Source organism: Lissotriton vulgaris, chromosome 9, assembly GCF_964263255.1.
Source record: "Lissotriton vulgaris chromosome 9, aLisVul1.2, whole genome shotgun sequence".
Lineage (NCBI taxonomy): Eukaryota > Metazoa > Chordata > Amphibia > Caudata > Salamandridae > Lissotriton > Lissotriton vulgaris.
This window is the reverse complement of record NC_141697.1, coordinates 158,313,878-158,336,801: the sequence shown is the minus strand read 5'-3', so window position 1 is coordinate 158,336,801 and position 22,924 is coordinate 158,313,878. Positions and strand designations below refer to the sequence as shown.

The following is a 22,924-nucleotide window of genomic DNA, read 5'->3' as shown; positions in this document are numbered from 1 at the left end:
AGAGAAACTGCACCTCAGAACAAGTTCTAGTAAGGAACAGCTACACCAAGACTAAAATGAAATCGGGGCTAAAACAAAAGAAAATGACTGCCTCTCGGTCAACTCAGGAATCCAACCCATTTGGTTACAATTTGGGGGATTCAGCAATGCATGTGGAATATGGGCATGCCCAGCAGAGGTGTGGACAATATTTTTTTACACCTGTGCAGAAGAAAGTGACCTATGCTATTAATGGGGCAAAACATCTATCCTTATATGGTACAAGGCAGTGCAAACTCTGGGGAGCATCATTGCGAGTCTCAAGGCTGATTGGGAGTTCAGTATAGGAAAATCTTGAACCATGAGTTCAGTATAGGAAAATCTTGAACCATGAATGCTGTCTGATGATTTACTCCAGTGTTGGAGACAGATACCAGTTTTGCAACTGGCAATTAGTTGCGCTGGGACAGCCAGCTCCGCTCCTGAGATTTGTAATCCTTAGTTTAGAACAGTCAGAGGCTCAATTGTAGCTAGCCTCCTGGTTAAGATTAAATCACCCATTTGATTATTTGTGGGAATTAATGTCTGTATCATATGTTGAACTCTACTCAATAAACACCACCATGTTTATTTCCAAATAAATACAGGTTGCTGTTTTTTTTTCTACAACACAAGGCAAAGAATGATGCTTCAGTTTAAATGCTTCAATAGTCAGTCACACCTCTCAACTTCTATATAACCTAGTCTACTTCGAAAACGGCAAACGAAATAATTCTTTACAAATAAATATGGATTATTATTAAAATACACATTTTGGATTTTGCGCCTACGGCGTACCTCCATACTTTGCTGCAAAGAAACCTTAAAACAAGGAATCAAACAGAAATTTCACAATGTATAAGCCAACAAGTCACACCGCTGGGACTTTCTGGCTTGGTCACTGCTTTTTGGCGAGTGCCTAGAGACAAATGGGCTCCATTTTCTTTTCTTTTTTATTGACCAATCTAAGATGGTGCGAACAACTTCGCTCAGACAAAAAAAACAAAAAATACAAAACAACGTTTGAGGAGGGCTGATGGCAACTTGCGGTCTAGCCCTACAAAAAAAGTTGGTGAGCGGGCCTATGGGCAGCAACAAGGAGTGGGTGGGCCACGAGGGAGAGAGCAAGAAGTGGTGTGGGGCAGCTGTGGCCTGTGCAGGTAAGAGCGGTGGGGCCGGGGAGGGGGGATTTTGACAGACGACAAGGGAAAATGAATGATTTAATTTTCCCTCATGGTTGTCTGTCGAATTCCATCCCCAACCCGCACCCGCCGCTCTTACCTGCATGGGCCATGGCTGGTGTCGGGCAAAGCACATGAGGAAGACAGCAATAAGGAGCTCAGGGTGATATAGGGATATGAAGTACATGTGAGAGAGAGAGAGAGAGAGAGAGAGAGAAGCCAACACAGAAATAGAGCAAACACAGCGCAACATGCATTTGGGGGGGGGGGGGGGGGGCAGAGAAACACAAGAAGGTGAGCGCTGGAAAAAAAATGCCTCTGATGGAGTGCTTCACTAAAAAGAAAAAAGTATTTTCCTAAAAGTGAGCAGTGGAAGGACAGAAATCTGCCAGAAGATGCTCCAGGGGATGGAGAAACAATACAAGTAATGAATGCCACCAAATAAGAACCAAGCAAATGTGTGACCATAACGCCAACCAATGAACAATGAGTGGGCTGTAATTTCTTGGTACGCTCACAACGGGTCTTTTCGAACCACAGAACATCTGGTATCTCGTAGGCTCAACCTAAAAAGGCATCTTGGTCTTGGTAATAAAGCTCATTATTTATTTTAGTCACATAATATTAGGTATTCAAAATAAAATGAATACGATCTTACATGCAAGTTTTAATTCAGTCACATTTGGTAGGTTCGCCAACATTGATAGTAAGAGAGTTTCATGGTATGCGTGAGCTTTATAATGCTGCAGAATTAGCGTGGTAACGGTAGACAGCTGGTGCAGGGCAGTCGCTGACAAAACTGTGAACCCTGGTGAAAGAAACTCCAATTTCTGTAGGTGAAGTCTCGGTGCACTGCAAGACTCTAAGCTCAAAAGAAAAAGAAAAGAAAAACACATGGGTATTTTGTTTTATTTGAGAAAATTATACATTAAATAATTCCATAAAGCAAAAAAACACTTCGAGCATCAGTAGAAGTCAGCGGACCGTCAATTAAACAGTACATTGGTAAAACCGATCTCGAATAAAATTACATTTTTCAACCATATTCCGAGTTCCAGCAAAACATCATAAATGTGCTCAATTTTCCAGTGACTACTGATTCTACAGATTGATACTGTAGTCATGAATCATTCAGTGGAGAAGTGTGGCTCAAGTGGTTGGAGCGGCAGACCCTGATGCAGAAGTCTGACCCGGACCAGGGTTCAATTCCCCGCCTCGGCGGGACTTGGGCTCAAATTTCCCCGGACCTAACAATTCTCGCCTCGGTCTATTCCAATCATGGAGTCCCACTCTGTAACTCTGGGCAATAGCTTGCTTAATCTCCACAACGGCCCCTCGCAGCGGGATGCCTGGCTTTCACCTTGGGGATGCCAGTAATGGGTTATCTCGCAGGGGAATACCAGGACGGGTTCCCTAAGAAGCGCTGGGACGCTTTCGGGCAGCCATGCGCTCTACAAATCAAATTTCATTTCATTTCATTTCACATACATGCCCTAAAATATGTAGATGTAATCTAATTCACTAATTTAATAATTTCCTATCCTGCAGATCATTCATTAAAAGATGCGTGTGTAAGTGTTAACACCACCTACGCCTTAAACCTTTTAATAGTAGATTATCGCGCACAATGTCTGCTGAAACCATTCAACATAATTAATATTTTTTTTAACCACATACATCCACCATCCCTACCGACATATGTAACAGCCATCAACCATACACTCAGCACTCGCACAACACCCAGAATTAGATGCAATTTGGGGAGAGTATGTAGCCTTACGGCTAGAGCGGTCTACCTCGAAGCTGGGGAACCAGGTTCAAGACTCGGCAACAACACTCAACATCCTGTGATTCTGGGCAAATCACTTCATCTCCCTGTGTCTAACAATGAATGTGTCCTTGTGTAACAAAACTGGTGCTCTTTCAAAGCACTCTGATACCTAATATCTTCGGGTCTAGTTTGCGCTATATAAAAACTCTAAAAATAAATAAATTGGGGTGGAACCCTTCTTTATACCCAGGGTTTAGATTTGGAACTTGGCTAAAGAGATTTCACTCTTTCCTCCAAATATTAATGTGCTTTGTGAGGTGAATACCCATTTCTAATTGATGCTGTCATATATGCCTCAATTCTGCATCGGGGTAAGTATCTGTTTTTTGCAGGGATACATAATAGGAAGTTAAATAAAGTATTCACAACAGTTGAGCCGTCATTTGGAACTGGGGACAGAAAAGGATATTGAGCTGACACAGGAAGCTGGAGATACCCAGCATGCAAGGACAGCCCACCTAGGGCCCGATTTCGAGTTGAGGCATAACTTATTGCCCCTGAAATGAGGATACCATGGGGTACATTATCAGGTGTGATAAATAACACCTTTTATGAGTATATGGGGAATAACTTGCAAAAGTTGGTGTTTAACACACCAAAATCCACATGATACGGTAAATCCATACGTTTTCCCCTATTAAATTTCAGCAGGTTTCAAATGTATTACATGAAACCAAACTCGTAATTCTGTCCCTGCTTAAACAGGTGTGTAGCATAGCCGGAATTTAAAGAGCAACTCATAATTAGGCCCTTTGACTTCACCAAAGGGGACTGGAACAAAATGGAAGCATTATCAAATTTAGGGCCAGATGTAGGTCACCAATTACCGGTCGGTAACCGCAGAAAATCGGTAATTTCGGCCGTAACCGACCGGTAACCATGAAATGAGATGTAGGAGCCTTTTTTTTACCGACTCTGTAAATATGAGTCGGAATAATTCCGACTCGGTAAATAAGAGTCGGTTTTTTACCGAAGCGGAATTTTACGAATACATATTTACCGATTCAGTAAATAAAAAACGGTAAAATAATGGCCATGGAGATGTAAGTAACCCTAAAAATACTGAATTCACAGAAATTCGGTATTTATGAGTTGATATTTACCATGGAATGAATGCAGGTGGTAACCAGGTGAAGGCTATAAATAGAGACCCAAAATGCAACAGTGTAAGCAGAATGGCGGCTTTCTACGTCATTGCAAGGCGGCAGAGACAGCAGGCAGAAGAAGAGAGGGAATGGCAAAGGGAGGAGCAAGTGTACAGGCAGAGGATAACACTTTTCCAATTGACAGAGCCTGAAATACTCCAGAGGTATAGGCTACATCCCCAAACCATCCAGGACCTGATCAGGGACCTACACCCACTCCTGGAGCACCCAACACCCAGGGCCCACGCCATCCGACCCCATGTGCAGGTCCTGTGTAGCTTACAACTACTTGCCTCTGGGAGCTACCAGAGTGTGATAGCTGCAGTGGGCGGTGTGTCTCAGAGCTGCCTGTCCCGCTTCTTCAGGAGGTTCCTTGACGCCATGATGCAGAGGATGGAGCATTATATTACATTCCCTGACACACCTGCCGAACTTGCTAAGACCAAGACTAATTTCTATCAACTGGCACACTTCCCTCACGTGATAGGCTGCATAGATGGCACCCACGTACGACTCTGTCCACCTGCAGGCACAGAACACATACAGGAACTAGAAGTCTACGCACTCCATCAATGTGCAGGTCATATGCAACATCATCACAGACATAGTTGCGAAATTCCCCGGGAGTACCCATGATTCGTACATATTCCAGAATAGTGGGATATACACACGCCTAGTTGCTGGAGAATTTGGAAATGGATACCTGCTAGGTAAATGAAATTGACACACCCTGACACAAAGAGTAGATTAATGTATCATGTACATCCAACTAATGTCAATCTTTCCCCCTCTAGGCGACAGTGCATATGCCCTGCGGTCCTTTGTGCTCACCCCCTACCTCAACCCATTCACCAGGAGTGAAAGGCGCTACTATGTGGCTCACAGATCCACACGCAACGTTGTGTAGCGCACATTTGGACTCCTGAAGAGCAGGTTTCGCTGCCTCCACAAGAGTGGAGGGGCACGCCAGTACACTCCAATCCTGTGCTGCAAAATCATAGCGACCTGTGCCATGTTACACAATCTCGCCACCAAGGAAGGCACAGAGGTGGAGATCACACATCATGAGGACATTGATGATGACACTGAACAGGCAGAGCCCCATGCTACAGTAGGAGCACCAGCTACAGATGGGAGACTGAGACAGGCCGAGATCATACAGCAATATTTCTGAGTGAGTAATGAGACACAGACAGGCAAAGATCATGATGTACGTAGTTTAATTTTCACTACGCAAGTGCTATGATACCACACAATGGTCACACAAAATATCAATGTCCATGACTGGTTGGTTACAGTTAGCACCACGGTAACCTTTCCTTTGGGTGGAGGGCATAGTCAATGTTTACGTCCACGGATTACAGGGTGGGACTGCTGGGGCTGTGTGTCATGGCTTTCGGTGTGGGCTGTCTCTGTTGCATGACGCCTGCCGCTCCTGCATATTTCTGGGACAGGAGTGCTTGCGTCACTCCTGCTGGTGGATTCCTCACTGTCAGCCACACATGTTTCACCACGAGTGGCTGTCTGTTGTGAGAGCATGAGCTCGATGGCAGAGGTCACTCTGCCCATGCCCACGGATAAATTGGTGCAGTACTGAACAATAGCATCCTGCATCGCTACTGACAGTCTGCACAGCAGGGAGGTTGCAGTTGCAAATCTGTTTAAGGCTTTTGTCTGCTGCCGCACATCCACTCGAGCCTTGCGCCTCTCCAAGTGGTTCCTGTCCAACTTGTCGCACAGGACAGTCATGCACTGGGTCATGTCTGTCATGCCATTTGCCAGCGACTGCATGCTCTCAGAAATGTTTCCTATGCCCCTGTCTATGTTATCCAGCTTGTTGTTGGGGCAGCGTGCCTGCCTCTGAACTCCCATCATTGCTTCTGCCTGCAGGCGCTGGACCTTGACCATGGTGGCCTCCAGACCGCAGAACACCCCCTGATCGTTAGGCCCTTTCAGCTCTCTCCCGTGACCTTTGTCCTCGGACACTGGCCCGCACAGCTCTAGGGGTGGGCTGCTGCTCAGCGTTGGCTGACTCTGGTGGATTGCGTGCCATTTCACCCTCACCCTCTTTCTCCTCAGATGTCTCTAGTATGCGGGGAGGGGGCACATCCAGCCGCCTTGCCCTTTCTGGCACAGGTGACGGACTTGTTGGTGTGGGGGGACTGTGCAGCTGCTCCGGACTCCTGACTCCCAAACAGTAGAGGAGACAGAGGCTGTGGTGTGGTTGTGTCCTCAGGTGTCTTGGCTGCCTGCTCTGTGTCATTCCCTCCATGTACTGTGCTGGGACCAGCTTTCTCTCTCCTTTTCTCCCTTTCAGTTGCTGTGCTGCGCGATGACTCCTGTGGACAGACATGGACATTGTGTCAGTGGAGTACTTCACCTGTGTCTCTTGATTAAATCACTCTAATATCACACATTTGCCTGTCCCTCATTTGCTTATGCTACATGTGTGTCGCATCCCTTGCTGTGTGGTATGCTGACTTCATTGAGGTATCTACCTATGACTACGTCTCCCATGATGCATTGCTGGCCATTAGTTATACCTGTTCTGGAGTATGATGTGGGCACACAGAGTGGGGAAGGGGAATAGGAAAATGGGTTCATGATGATGTACATGCATCTTACCTTGTTTCCTTGCAGCTCTTGCGGAGCTGTCAGCGTCACCAATGCCATGGATGCATTCAGGCTCAAGGGTGGATTCCACCAGCTCCTCTATGTCGGGGAGTCGTGGTGCTCGGATTCTGCCTCCCCCTGTTCCTGCAGCTTCTTTTCAGTGGGCAGCTAGTTTCTTTTTTGTTATTATGCGAAGGTCATACCACCTTTTTTTCAAATAGTCAATTTCACGGTGGGTGACACCAATGGCATTTACCTTTGCCTGTATTTCAATCCAGGTGGTGCAGTTGATTGACTCTGCAACATGCAGAGATTGTTTCCCAAAAATCTTGCTGTAATGTTTCACAACCTCTGCAACAAGCACCTGCAGTTCTTCAGGGATGAATTTCAATTTTCTTCTGCGCTCTGCTGCATCCCTCTGTCCATCCTGACTCTCCATGGTGCTGTTCAGCTTAGCTCAGGGAAGCCTGCACCTCAGTCTGTCCTCCTGCTCTCCTGACTGTTGGTTTCTGCACCTGCATGGGTGTGGCCACTCCCAGGTCCTGGGGAGGGGTGCTTGATTCTGATTGGTTGATTCCCCTGTACCTTTGTTTTTGGGTGTGGTTGGTGTTTCTGATTGGTTCACAGGCTCACATGTTTGTCAGTTTCAAATTTCCGAATCGGTATTTTCCGAATCGGTGAATTCCGAATCAGTAAAAGTCATTCATTCCTATGGGTCGTGTGGCCCATTGGAATGCATGTGTTTTACCGAATCGGTATTTACCGATTCAGGAATTACCGAATCGGTAAATACCGATTTCAGATACCGAGTGATTCCGAATCGGTAACTTTTACCAATTTTTTACCTACATCTCATTTTCCGATTCTGAAATACCGATTCGGTATGAGTCGGTATTTTAGAATCAGTAAAATGAAATTACCTACATCTGGCCCTTGGTGTTTTAAACTTTAAGCCATCTTTTGGAGGTTGCCAAAAGATTAACCCTGCAGTTCAAGGAGACCATTGAGGTTTTCAAATATCTGATAAGTAACATGGCCACAGTAGCTGAACCTTTTACATGGTCTTAGATCAGCTACGTAACAGCCACCCCCCGCCACCCCCCCCCCCCCACAACAACAAAACTGAAAAGAGTCGGCCAGCTATAAGCTCAGGCCATATCCAGATGACGATGAAACAAGATTTATAGAGGGCGCATATGATCCTAGGATTGTCCTTGTGCTAGTCCAGCAGCAAGTCAATTATTACAGGGTGAAAAGCCTTCTTGTCAAATTTGGGGGGCGGGGGGGGGTTTGTTTATTAATATCCAGGTCAAAACTCTATAAAGAATATCTGAACATATGCACAGCGCAGTGTTAGCGGGGGGCAGTTTTGACAGTTATTACAAATGTCACCTCTCTGGTTCACTGAATGAAAAAAAGTAATTCAACAGCTTAGACCCAATTTGCAAGAGGACCTTGTGTTAATCAAAAGCTCATTAGTACCAATTCAAAAGACTGGAAAACAAGAGTTGTTAAAATGCTACTCATAAAACACTTACTAAAAGACAGATGGTGCAAATAACTCCTAGCCCACCTCTTTGCTTCAATTGGGAAAGTTAATGGAGACATTTGCTTTTATGCAGTTTCAAACTTTGGTGGAAAGTCTTGAGACTCGCATCAAATAGGTTTTTGTCAAGGGCGAATTACTAAATTAGTCAGGCTATTAGTCATTATTATTATTATAAAAATCATTCACAAAGTGCCTGGCTACACCAATTGGTGTGTCACGGCTCTCCAGAAAACAGCTACATGCAAGATAGGGCCGGTAGGCATAGCTCACATCAAGTAAAGCCAGGTTTTCAAGCCTTTTCAGAAAACACTTTCAGATGTTTCTGCACGCAACAAAGGCAGTAGAGTGTTTCAATTTTTGGCTGCAAAATAGCCAAATGAGCGCACACCCATCCTGGCCCTTTTGAGTTTTGGAACTTTGAGCAGTTGCGCTCCTGACAACATCAACTGACGAGTGGGATTGTAAGGGGTCAGGAGACCATGCAGGTAGCTGGGTCCTTTTCCCTGTAGACTCCAGTGACAAAAGCACAAGGCTTTAAAAAGAATTATTTTGCAAACGGGTAACCAGTGAAGGTTCTCAAGAGCTTTCGTAAAGGAAGCTCTCTTGGGTAGATTAAGAACTAGGCGCGTTGCTGCATTCTGAATGCGTTGCAGCCGCTGCACGCTTCCTTGCGTTACTCTCAAAAAAAGGACATTTCCATAGTCCGGTTGCGATGTAACAAGAGTTTGGGCTAGGGTTTTTCCTTGCTGAGGCAGGAAGAATATCCAAGGTTTTCCGTAGAATTTTAAGGATACCAAAGCATCTCCCTGCGACTTTCCTCGTGTGGGTCTCAAAAAATTGTTTAGAATCGATCCACACTCGAAGATTTTATACTTCTTTTTTAGGAGTGGGTACGGGGCCCAACCTCTGGGGCCACCAAGCCGAGCCCCAGATGCAGGGGCTTTCCCTATGACCATCACCTTAGTCTTACTGCCATTCAGTTTCAGGCAGTTGTTTGACATCCATGAAGCTAGATCTTTTAGACAGGAGGGGAACTGGGTTGCTGGCTCGGGCTAGAGTGACTACAAGCTGCATGTCATCCGCATAGGACACTATGGTGATCTTGTGTTTACCCACAATATCTTGCAGGGGGCCGATATGTAGATAAAAGAGGGTTGGGCTAAGAATTGAGCCCTGTGGGACCACTTGTGAGAGTGGCAATGTTTTTGACATATGAGGATGCTGTGGTCCTGTAGAAAGGAACTCATCCACTTCAGCGCTTCTCCATCCACCCCGCCTAACTGTAGTCGCTTTAGGAACAGTTTGTGGGATACCGTGTCAAAGTCTGCATCCACATGCCTACGCAAATACTCCATGGCGAAGAGAAGCGCTGACTCAGTCGAGTATGTGGCTCTAAAACCAGATTGCGTGGGATGAAAATGATTGTGCTGATCAATATGGACCACTGATTGCTTGTTCACCACCTTCTCTGCTATTTTAGAGAGGTAAGAAAGTAAAGAGATGGGGCGTGGCTTGACCGCCGGCCAAGATGGCGGCCTAGTCCCGGATCTCCGACGCCGACCTCCACACAAAAGTTATTCCTGGCAGCCTTACGGGGATTTGAGGATGTCTGAAGACTGTTCTGTGGGCCGGAACTTGAGGTGAGCCTAGCTCCCTCACAGTTTCCTGGTTTCCACAGAGATTTCTGAGATTTCTGACGGGCGCTCGTAGGTCTGACTTCTGACGGCGGTCTGCCCGTGCAGTCACCGGTGTGCCTACTCGATTTCCTGGCATTAGGATAAGCCCTGCACTGCTGGTGAGCCTCCTACCTAATGTTGATTGTGTTCCTTGGACAACTCTCCTCACGCTTCCAGTACTGTGACCCAGACCCTGCGGCCCTAGGCGCCATTTTGTTTGCTGACTGCGCTCCTCACTGCAAAGATATCTATGCCTTTTTCATTGCATATATAGGCTCTTGATTTTAGGAGCAGTTTCTTTTTGGCATACACTGAATCCTGCATCCTAGTTCGTGTCTCCATGTCATACAATACTGGCTGCTATCATCTACCAGGACTTATCACCTCAGCGACTATTTCTATGAGCCTACAGCACTATCTTTCTTTCACACCTCCCCTATTTTCTCCTCTCGCATAAACACCACCTGGGAGAGTGTCAGTGTGCCTTTCTTCGGTCATAAAGTGACTGTCTGCTCAGGCTCTTCTTCAATATCGTTCTTCTACAATTACACCGTAGGAACTCACGCTCACCATCTTGTCATCTGTTTCCTGCGTGGCCAGCTTTCCCCTGTCACAATATGATGGTGCAATTCTTTTTGACTAGCATATAAATGTTATATGGTTGCAGTATTTTTATTTTTATTTGTACCTTGCTATTTGGTGGACTTTACTCCTCTGTTCTATAGGAGTTTCTGCTCATTTCTTCAAGCTCATATTTTTCGGGTCTCCCTACTCTCCTCTCTGTCAAGATGTTTGCTTATTTATCGCTGGATTATTGCTCCTCTTTCAATTGCGTCTTTGAGGTTTTCATGGGAAAACTCCGTCATTTGAAGCTCTCAACTACCTCTAAAGTGCCTGCTGGTTCAGATTCCGACTCTCCTCCTCAGGACATGGAAGAAGGCATGTCGTCAAAGTCTGACTCAACGCATGGAGCTATTCCTAAGGCTCACAAAGGAGGCAAAGTACCATCATCCTTAGCTTCCTCTAAACGCCTGAAGAGAGATCCCCCATCTCCTGGGAGCGCCTCTTCTCCTTCCTCTATGGATCGCATTTTGGAGGAGCTCCGTGCCTTCAAGCCAATTAGGGAAGCTACCACTAAAAACATGCAGGCTATGCAGGAAAAATGGTCATCTCTGGACTCGCGTGTTCTAACCCTAGAACAATCAACTGAATCTCTGCACGCCTCTTGTTCCCATATCCCTTCAGTGAAGGCGGAGATACTTCTACTTAAAAAGCAGACAGAAGATTTGGAAAACCGAAATCGCAGAAACAACCTACGCTTATATGGCCTTCCGGAACTTACAGAAGGGTCTAACCCTACCACCTTCTTCCAGTCTTTTCTTGCTAAGATCCTAGATGCTCCTGCCTTATCCTCCATCAACATTCAAAGGGCTCATCGCCTTGGCCCTAAGGTCGCTACTAAGCCTAGAGGAGTCATTATGTTGTTCCTGCAATACACTGATCTCCTGCAGGTTCTTTCAGCCGCTAAGCTCAAAAAACAAATCATATGGGAAGGCCACCATCTTTTTCTATCTCAAGACGTCTCCAAGGCCACCGCAGATCGGTGGAAGAAGTTCTTGGACATGCGTCCGCAACTAAGAGCCCTCAATGCTAGATATGATCTTCTACACCCATGTCTTTTCAAGGTTACTTACAAGGACAGAACCACCACCTATGACGATCCTGCAGCCCTGCAAGCGTATCTTTGACAACATGGTCCTGATGTTATGGACGTATCCAGACCTGTCTGAAAGGACCTGATAACCATTTGATCTTATTACAGAGTAGACCAGAGGACTTTCATCGGCGCTGATGTTGTGCTTTATATGTAGTTCCTTTTATTGTTGTCATTTTATCCTTCTATTTTTCCTCTGCTTAAACCATTTTCACTTTGTGTTTCTTTCCGACTCTTGCATTCACCCTTCTCTTTCCCTTATCTTTACAGATGTTTCCCTTTCTCTTTCTACCCAGACGTAACCTACTGTTTCTGTATGCTGCTCTTTGGATTCATGGTATTAGAGGCCTGGTGTTCGCTCTGGATGTTGTCGCCGTCATCTCCCGATGCCACCACCTTCGTCTTCGTTTTGCGTTTTTCGTAAGTATGTCCTTCAGTCGTTCGTTTTGGACATGTACTGTCTTCTTGATCTTTTTTGTTTCTGTATTTTTTCTTCCTCTTCTACTCTTAGACTTCTTTCAGCTTTTCTCTTCCCTCTCTTTTCTTCTCTTCTTCTGTTTCTCCCTTCTCTGTCCCTACATCATCTTTTTAGGGCTCAGTGCTATCTCTATAGTAGTTCCTTCTATCTTTACCTTCTTTTTCTTCTCCTCTTTCTTTTCTCCTTATAACCTATCTTCCTCATCACTATGTCTACATTTTCCTCGTTTTTCTCTTCATGTTTATATGCATTTAATGAGCATGTTGTTGCTAGTTGTTTTTCTTTGCCGTTCCATTCAGTGTTACGTCATGGAACGTTAAAGGATTAAATAATCCTATTAAAAGGCAAAGGGTGTTATCACACTTGGCAAGACTCAAAACTGATGTTGCCCTCCTTCAGGAGTATCATCTCTCAGAGGTAGAGGCTTTAAAGCTTAAGCGTTGTTGGGTGGGTCATGTGCTCTGCTCCCCCACTGTCAACTTGAAAAATGGTGTTGTGATTTTGTTACATAAAAAGTTAAATGTTTCTTCAATTACTCATGAATGTGATGTTAATGGTCGCTGGGTCATTGTTACATTACTTATAGACAATATTCCTCTCACTCTTTTTAATGTGTATGCCCCTACTGGAATCGATAGATCTTTTTGGCCCTCTATTTCTGATAAACTAGCCTCCCTCTCTGGGAATTACTTACTTTTAGGTGGGGATTGCAATCAAATTATGGACCCCTTCCTTGATCGACAATCGAAAGTTAAGTTTGTGCCCTCCAAGATGCATTCTCAATTTGTCAAAACCTTTCAGAACAACGCTTTGGTCGACATATGGAGATTGTGTAATCCCAACCTTAGAGAGTATAGTTTTTTCTCCCCTCCCCACCAATCCCAATCCCGCATTGATCATATTTTCCTTAGTAAATACCTGTCCCAACACGCCATCCGTTCTGAAATTGGCTCCATTCTACTTTCTGACCATGCCCCTGTTTTTGTGGACTTAGACCTGCTTCAATTTTCCCCTCATTCCGGCAGGTGGCGATTTAACAATGTTTTACTTCTGGACCCCACTTTTTGTTCTGAATTCACTACCTTTGCCACTGAATTTTTTCTTCTTAATCACACCCCCGATTCCTCTTTTGTTATGGTTTAGGACTCTTTCAAAGCAGCCTCTAGAGGTTTTATCATCAATCTTGTAGCCCGACGGAAGAAACTCAAAGAGGTTAAATCGGATCAAATTTTGGCTGATATTAAACGCTTAGAACATGATTATTATTATTCCAAGTCCGAAGCTTCCCTTAAAAAATTTATGAATGCGAAAATCTCCTTCAATAAATTTACAACCGAAGCTGCCTCTAACCTTTTATTAAAATGCAATTTCCGATATTATGGGAGGTAGGAATAAAATGGGGAAAATTCTTGCTAATTACTTAAAAATTAGGAAAGAACGTACAAAGATTGAATCTATAAGGACGTCATGCGGTGAATCTCGATTTAAAGACAAAGACATTCTTACCGAGTTTGTCAAATTTTATGAATCTCTTTACACCCCGGAACAGATCCCGGATTCTACAGACCTCCTTTCTTATTTCCAGTCCCTTCCCTCTCCCCCGGCGTCCCATGTTAATTTCAATTCTTTGGAACTGGACATATCACTTTCTGAAATTTCTCATGCGGTCTCTAAATTACGACACGGCAAGGCTCCTAGTCCTGACGGCTTCACTATTGAATTTTGTAGTCATTTTGCCTCCCTCCTTCTTCCAAAACTTCTACTCTTATTTCAATCCTTTCCTACAGCGGGGTCTTCAAGCGGTTCCTTCCAAGAGGCTTTTATATGCTTAATCCCTAAAGAGGATAAAGACCATTCCTTATGCAAGAATTATCGCCCGATTTCTCTGGTCAACACGGATTATAAGATACTAGCTAAGATTCTAGCCTTACGAATGGATCCCCTCTTGCCTGACTTAGTCGGTCCTGAGCAATCGGGTTTTGTCAAAGGTCATCTTTCCTCCGACAATTCACGAGTCTTCCTTAACATTCTTAGCAGAGCTTCGTCTTTGGATCTTCCTTTCGATGCAGAGAAAGCTTCTGACAGGATTGGATGGGACTTTATGTTTCAGGCTCTCCGTTGGATTGGCATCCCTCCCCCATTTTTTGGAAGGTCTGGCATTCTCGAGGTCTGTGTTGGATTTCTCAATTGCTCCCACATGGAGTCCCTCTTTCCTTTTCAGAACTTAAGTCCTCTTTCTCATTACCCTCGAATGCTCGTTTACAATATGATGCTCTTTACCCAGCTCTACTTTTTTACCTCCAATCCTTATCACCTGATGATATTCCTCCAGATCGCAAATCCACTTCCTTACTGTTAGAATCCTCTCCCTCCGCTTCTGCCCTCTATAATTCTTTCCGATATATGATTGATAGAGTAAAGTCCAAGATTGAAACCGCATGGGAATCTGACCTCTCCCAAGATTGGTCGGTTCTTTTCTGGGATAAAATCTGGACCAAACTTCATAAGACCTCTAGAGCTGCTAACAATACCCAAACTTTATATTTTATTTATAACAGGATATTATTTACCCCACTTGCACTATCACATTTTTCATCAGACACTCCTACTTGTTGGTCTTGCCCCTGTCCTTCTGCAGACCTAAAACACATGTTGTTTGATTGTCCCGCTATATCCAAGTTTCGTAACTTAGTCTGGACTCAAATACAAAAGATTTTCCAGTTTCAGATCTCCTTCTTTCCTTTTCAAATTTTTCTAGGTTCTCTCTCACCTGACCTTCCCCAATCTCCACGTCATTACCTGCTCCTCGACCTTTTGATTGCTGTTGCTTCCCATAATATCAATTCTAATTGGAAACAAGCTGCAAGTGTTTCCTACCGCTCCTGGTGGAACGCAGTCTGTTTTCATCACGGACTAGACACCAACCATGTATCCCCCATCTCCCTGGCAATTAAACGAGATCTGATTTGGCTTCCTCTGGTAACCTATCTTTCCTCCTCCGCTCCAATAATTACCTCTCTGGATCCTGACGCAGTTGAGGTACGCAAACCACTGTGACTTTCATATTGCCTTTCTATTAAAAATTTACATTCTAATGTATTGTTACTGTAATTTTGATTCATACAAATTTACTTAGTTCATGTAATTCTCATGCTCGTTGTACATGCCTTTCATGAGAGTTTTAGTGTAATGCTTATTTCCTTTATGTATTTACATTTGCTAATATTCTCCTTTAAGATGTATTTTATTGTCATATCCATTTCTTGTTTTTTCCGTTCCCTCTCCCCTTCTCCCTTTTCTTTATTCCTTCAATAAAACCAAACTTAAAAAAAAAAAAAGTAAAGAGATAGGACAGAGATTTTCCAGTAGCTCTGGGGCGACTGAGGGTTTTTTCTTCAAGGCAGAATAATCGCTTGTTTCCAATTGATGATCTCTGTGCGATCGAAGATGGCAGTGGGGTTGGGGACACCAATTTCTCTCGATTTATCAGCAGCCATCAATGTCACTGAATACTATGTCCTGGCAGATAGTCTAAGGTTTCAAAGACACTATAGAAATGTTAAAGTCTAATTCTAGTGTTGTATTTGAATTTAGGACCCTAGTGTAATTTCCCGATTCATGCCCATATATAGGTATAAATCATCCTATCCTTATATAAGCATAGAATTCATAACCATATTTAGACTTAGCCTATGCAGTCCAAATACGGCATGGCTACTTCAACTAGTTCTGAAAATCCACAACGATTTCTTGGAAAACCCGCCTTCAGCAGTCAGGGACTTCCCCTTGCTTGAATATTGATTATTGAATATTGATTTATCCAAGAACTCATGGAGTTTTCAAAGAAATGAGTCTTTGATGACGTTATTATGTCCAAACTTACGTCAAACTAGGCACCTTCAAGGTATAAATATGAAAATGATGATCACTCCCCATGTCAATTACCTGATAAGTATGTTACCTATGCTACTGTCTGTTGATTTTCTAGCAAAAATATACAAACTTTTTAATGCTTTTCTATGGCAGGGTAAAAAAACGAGAATCTCCTTGCGGAAACTCAACTTCCAAAAGACAAAGGGGGCATAGGCTTACCGAATTTTAGATGCGATCAGGCGGCATATCTATGCAAGCAAGGTGCAAATTGGTTCCAAATCAACCAAGACTATACTCCTATATGGGTCCACATTGAGAAATCTATTATCAAAAATTTGCCGTTATCCGCCATTATGTCAATGAATGCAACAGTTTTTCCCCATTCCAAATATATATTTCTTAACAGTAAAAGGGCTCTTCTTAATTTAGAAAGACATTGTAAAGTTAAAGTTAAGCTAATCAAATCCAACTTAGCCTCACTCTGGTTCAATCCGGCCTTCAAAGATGAAGGCAAATATCTTTTCTGGGACAATTGGTGTAAGAAAGTTCTGAACTTATTGAAAGATCTCTACGAGGGGTCCTCACCCATCTCTTTTGCTACATTACAGGTCCGGTTTGATCTACAGCCCATTGACTTCTATAGGTTTTTACGTCTCAAAGCCCTTGTCTCTGCCAGAGCCATCTTACCACACGATCCTACACTTTGCAGTAAATTGCTTCAACTTACGTCACTGGGCCATATGGTTTCAAAAATATACAAAATACTCTCCCCTGACCCTCAGAGAGCACATAGGAAGTGCGAAATAGCTTGGGAAAACGAAATCAACTCCTCCAATTTGCTATTCGACTGGGATAAGATTCACCTTACCCCTTTTGCCAACAAAATATCTCCGATACTTTCTCAAACTAAATTCATGCTGATAAATAGATCGTATTGGACCCCAGACAAACTTTTTAAACTCACACTTCTTGATAGCCCCCTATGCTGGAGCTGCAAATCCCACGTCGGTGACCTGGCCCATATGCTCTTCCAATGCCCGTTGCTCCAGACCTTCTTGGATAAGATTTATAACTTTATTCAACAAATCTTCCACTTCAATCCGGCCAGGGACTTTGCTTATGTCCTACTGGGAGCGATAGATCCGAGAGTAACAAACGACCATGATCGACATTTATTGGACCTTATGCTCACACTGGCGTGCAAGGTCATTCTGAGTAAATGGAAGAATGCTGCCGATGTTTCTTTCAAAACCTGGCAGGAGTGGCTGACTTCATTAATGGGTGCTGATAATGACGTCCTCCACTCCTCACCCTGCCGAAAATCACACACCAAACTATGGAGTTCACTTGACTCACTGGAACTTTGTTATGATCCGCCTAAGGCTGATTAGCTGTTTTTTAAAATATTTTTTTCTTGGTACATACCTTGCTTCTGTTACCCATATAGACACAGATATTGGCGCTGTGATTACGATGTCCTGTACTAGGTATACTAACACCTGTCTCGTTGCTGCCGTCTAATTTTTTCTTCTTCTTCTCCCTTACTTCGGCCTATTCTTTCCTTCGTTTTCCTTCGCTCCTCCTCCTTTCTCCTTTATCTTACCCTAGGACCGTATTCCAGGATCAAATTTCATATGTATGGATATTTTGTTCATGTTTTCCGATTGAGAGCTTTCTACCTTGATTTGTTATATATATTTCTTTCATGGTGTGTATCTTAAGTTACAATATCCTCATGTATGTATCTCATGTGCACACTCATGCATTATTCTCGGTCTCTTGTTTTTCTCTCATTTTCAAACATACCGGCTCCAGGAGGGGTCGTTTCTCTGCACCAGCACAGCGCCACTGGGTCCCTGACATTGTGGCCGCCCCCGCCGCTGTGCAGCGCCATCGCACGGCCGCGGAGCGGAGCGGACCACAACTCCCAGCGTGCCTAGCAGTTTCCACCGCCCACTTCCTGTTCAAGCGCCAGGAGGCGCAACAAAAGGCAGCAGCACCCGGTGAGGTGTGGGGATCATTTTCAAACATACCGGCTCCAGGAGGGGTCGTTTCTCTGCCCAGCACAGCGCCACTGGGTCCCTGACGTTGTGGCCGCCCCCGCCGCTGTGCAGCGCCATCGCACGGCCGCGGAGCGGAGCGGACCACAACTCCCAGCGTGCCTAGCAGTTTCCACCGCCCACTTCCTGTTCAAGCGCCAGGAGGCGCAACAAAAGGCAACAGCCCCCTCCGCTTCGCGGACGCGCGTGGGCGGCGCCGGGCGGAGCCCGGGCAGAGGGCGGGCCGTCTGTGGCCGTCAGGGGACGACAGAGGACAGGACAGGCCGGTCCTCTAACATCTACAGTCCAGAAATGGGTAAGAGAAAACTTCAGACATCGCATACAGGGGGAACCAGCAAAGTTAAAATTGCACGCAAAACTAGTGCTCCCGAAAGCATCTTGACATACCTTACATCTGCTCAATAAGGAAATCGCCGAGAAAGAACGGGAACTTGGTTTGGAGGGAGCTTCGATTGAACACAATGAGTCAAGGGTACCTTTAGAACCTAATATTGTTATTAATAGTGCCTGTGACAATTTACCAAATGCTCAACAGTCAGCGCACCAGGAGTACTCTACAGGGGTATCTGACCCCCCTGTGCGCGCCCAAGTCCTAGTGGGGGATGCCAAGATATGTAAAACCAGGAAAAGAGCAAGATCTTATAAAACTCTACCCTCACAATACAGAGCCACTACGAAATCACGACAACCCTCAGCTAAATTTGAAGGCTCTATTAAAGATATGATAGAAAGGGTATTAACTGACACTATTGAATCCACACTCATTAAGATCACAAGTGACATAGTAGAAACCCTTAAAGATTGTGTAGCAGGTATTATAACCCGATGTGAGAGGATGAACTCCCTGTTGCTCCAAAAAGTGGCAGAGCATCTAGCAAATGATCCACTACATGCCACAGGGCATACCAGCCAACCCATGGAGGTGACCAATACTGGAAATACAATGCCCAAAACAGCACATCTGCCACTCATACCGACAGTGATTCCTGCAAATAATCCCAAAGCTGCCGGAAATATTCTGTACCCCAGCAGACAGAACAACTCGGATTCCAATACTAGTGAGGCAAACGATGGGATTACAGATAACACATCTCACAAGAAAACGGGGCATGGATTGTATCCCAAGCCTATGGTAAATTTACCCCCTGAGGCAACTCCTTTCGTGGCAGTTCTGGTTAATGTCCCAAGACTTACACCGGGAGAATCAGAAACTCAACTAACTCTTATGGAAAATGTAAAGAGTTGGTGCGATAAAAACTGCACAGGTCCTAGTGACGTTTCTGCACATGTTAGCTTGGCGAGGCCCGACGGCCAAACGCTTCCCTGATGATTGTGTCATCATTAACTTCAGGAATCCACACGTCTGCTCAAGACTTTTTTGGGACGCAACTGATATTATCCAAGGGCAAATACGTGCAGTCCCACTGGGCTTTTTCTATCCTCGCCCAACTCAACAAACCATCCGGGACTTTGCTCACAGGAAAAACACCCCAAGACAAAAAGTGCTTCTAGCCAGCTGGGCCACTCTACCCCTTAGCTCACATCTGTCCCTAGACTGTAATCACCAAGCGGCTCTGACTCCAGGCCTGGAGCTAAGAAACCGTTTTGATGCTCTCACAAACCTGGATACAAACACCTGACTGGGCACCAAGATGGGGCTGCAGGAACCTTTCGGGTCCAAAGGGGCTGTCAGATCTATGAAGCTAATGACTTGGAATATCTCTGGCCTACAAACCAAAAGAGAAGATAAAGAATGGCTTGAAATCATTAAGCAACATGAAGTGATTGCACTCCAAGAAACATGGGACACTGAATGCAACTTTTGGGTAGAAGGATATGTATCCCACTTTAAAGCTGCACAAAAGTCCAATAGAGGCAGAAGTAAGGGAGGCCTTGCACTATTAATCTCAGTAAGTCATATGGGGGCGATGAAAATTATAGATATTAACTCCCCTAACTGTCTCATTTTAGAGGCCTTGATGAATACGGGGGAAAAACTCCTATATGTAAATTTTTATAATTCAACAGAAGGGTTACAAGGAGGCAAAAATATCCTAATGTTGACTGATTTTTTAAACAATTATAAGAAGAGTCAAACTACTTTGGTTTTTTATATTGTTTTTGGTGATTTTAACATACATCTTTGTCAGCTTAACTGTTATAACGGTAGTGTCTACGATGATGACTATTTGACTCACCCGCACTTTGAACATTCTGCAAAGGGGGGCGCTTTAGAAGAACTGTTGATTGATATGGATATGTCTGAACCCGCCTTTGCGAACCCGCAAGAGAGAGTGGTGACATATAGTGCGAGAGGTAGTAACACTATCATTGATTATATCTTTGTGTCACCTAGTATCCTCGTAAATGTTATTTCATATAATGCCATTATAACAGCATTTAGTGACCATAACCCGGTCGTTATGGAACTGACTAACATAAATCCTACTATAGTAAATTATGACCAACAGTCAACCTACCCTACTGTAGTCCGGGCCTACGACCAAGGTAGACGGGTTAAATGGTCTAAGATTAATGCTGAGGAATTTTTTACTAATTTGTGTGACGAATTAAGTGTTGAACTTAACATATGCAGGGATCCGCTGTCAACAGGAGGAAATGTTACAAAAGCTTTTGGAACCATATGCAAAAATGTTGCTGAGGCACTCACAATCAAATCATCTGATAAACCACGATTGGCACAGGGATGGTTCAATGCCGATTGCTCAAAGGCGCATAAAAAACTTCTAGAAGCCCTTAAATGTAAGCCTCGTAATATAACTGAAGTGTCCCAACTGAGGAAAGATTATAGGAGTACGACCGAGGCTCGTAAAAGAGAACTAAAACACAAGGCCTGGGAAGCACTTTATGACAACCTTACTTTAAGGGATAGTGCAAAATTTTGGAAAATAGTGAACTCTCCTTTGTTTAGTGGTAACGAGAATGAGATATTAGAGGCTAATATCACCGAGAAACAATGGCTAGATCACTTCGAAAACATCTATGGAAGCAAGACCCTTACTACCCCTTTCACTCCTATAGATTCTGTACCTACAGACACACCATTAAGGGTATCGGTAAAAGAAGTATTAAATGCAATTGAAAATACTGCCGGCGGGAAAGCTCCAGGCCCGGATGGGGTACCCGCCGATATGTATAAAGCACATCCCCACATATGGTCTATAGTACTCGCAAATGTTTTTAATTTAGCATGCATGAATTTGACTGACACTCCCACCACTTGGTCACATTCGGTTATTATTCCAATTTTTAAGAAGGGGCAAAGGGGTGACCCCAGGTGTTATAGACCTATATCGCTACTTGATTCTTCATTTAAAATTCTTGGCAAAGTCATTTTAAATAAAATTAACTTGTGGGAAAAGGAAAATGCAATTTTATGTGATACGCAATATGGATTTAGAACAGGGAGGGGGGTACTGAGGAGCAGTGTCTTAACTTATACATGACTGTTTCTAAATATACTGCTGCTTCCAGCGGGTCAATCCACCTTGCGTTTATGGACCTGTCCACAGCGTTCGACTTAGTAAATAGGTCGAAGCTGTGGACAATTCTCTCAGAGTTGGGTCTAGACCCTGCTCTGATAAATTTCTTAGCTTTCCTGCACAGCGACCTGACGGCATCGGTCCGGATGACTACAGGTGGCAAGTGCACTACTGGGTTTAGATCAATTAGAGGGGTGAGACAGGGGTGCATTTTGGCCCCCATGTTATTTTCCTTGTATATTAATTCCCTGTATTCCGTTTTAAAAACTGCTACCCCAGATATACCTAATATGGGAGGATCACCGTTGCCCGTACTGATGTACGCCGACGACACGGTCCTCATCGCCAGAACCCCTAATGGTCTACAGCTGCTCCTTGACTCGTTTGGAGCTTTTATGAAAAAACTAGACCTGGTTGTAAATATGGATAAATCACACGTTATGTCCATAGGGAAAGGAAAGAACACCACTAAAACCCTGCGATGTAGTGGAGTGATTTTAACCAAAGTTAAAACATTTACATACCTTGGAGTCATTTTTGATGACATGGGCACCTGGACTCCACAGGTTGTCAATAAAGCAATGGCTATTCGGCGGTCATTTGGAGCGATACAGAGCTTCGCTAAAAGACTGGGGGGTAAACCAACGGAAGCCATTCTCAAGCTGTATAGAGCCAAAACCTTGGCTCTGGCTAGATACGGGGCTGGGATTTGGGGATTCAGGGATTTGGCCCTGATACAGAAGGAGGAGAATAGGTCCATGCGCTCATTATTAGGCTTACCACAGTCCACACCCATCTTTTCCGTCCTGATAGAATTAGGGCAAGGATACATTGAAGATACTCTTAACCTGGCCCCACTACTTCTTTGGGTGAAAATGTGGTTGAATCCGAACCTGACGTTAAACCGTCAAATTATTACTGACTGCATGGGGAGAGACAGAGCTAATGATATTAAATGGCTGAGCTATATTAAGTCTGCTGCTACCCTCCTGGGTCGTGGTGGCTTGTATAGTAACCCTGAGAGGCTGTGCAAAGAAGATGTTACATGGATCAAAACACAATTTTTAGAGTCTAGGAACATGCGGCGAGAAGCACAAGAAATAGAGAAAACCACTGTTAGGGCTCACTATATTGTTGTATCTACCATGTCCATCCAGCCTTATTTAAGGGTAGTGAATAGGCCTTATCATCGGTGGCTTCTCACTAAATTTCGTTTCAACCAGATGCACCTCCTTCTGGGAGAATACCCGAAATGGAATAAACCAAGGGATAACGTCCCATGT

The 22,924-nt window shown here is 44.2% G+C and overlaps 1 protein-coding gene across 2 annotated transcripts in view; it reads right to left on the bottom strand.

Annotated features, from left to right (window-relative positions):
• LOC147689785 (uncharacterized) overlaps positions 1 to 22,924 on the bottom strand; it is a 290,245-nt gene that overhangs the window by 84,698 nt on the left and 182,623 nt on the right. For both annotated transcript variants that reach the window (XM_086937271.1, XM_086937272.1), the window contains exon 3: positions 1,858 to 2,061. In XM_086937271.1, coding sequence (XP_086793397.1) covers positions 1,858 to 2,061 — 204 coding nt within the window. The remainder of the gene's footprint in view (positions 1 to 1,857; positions 2,062 to 22,924) is intronic.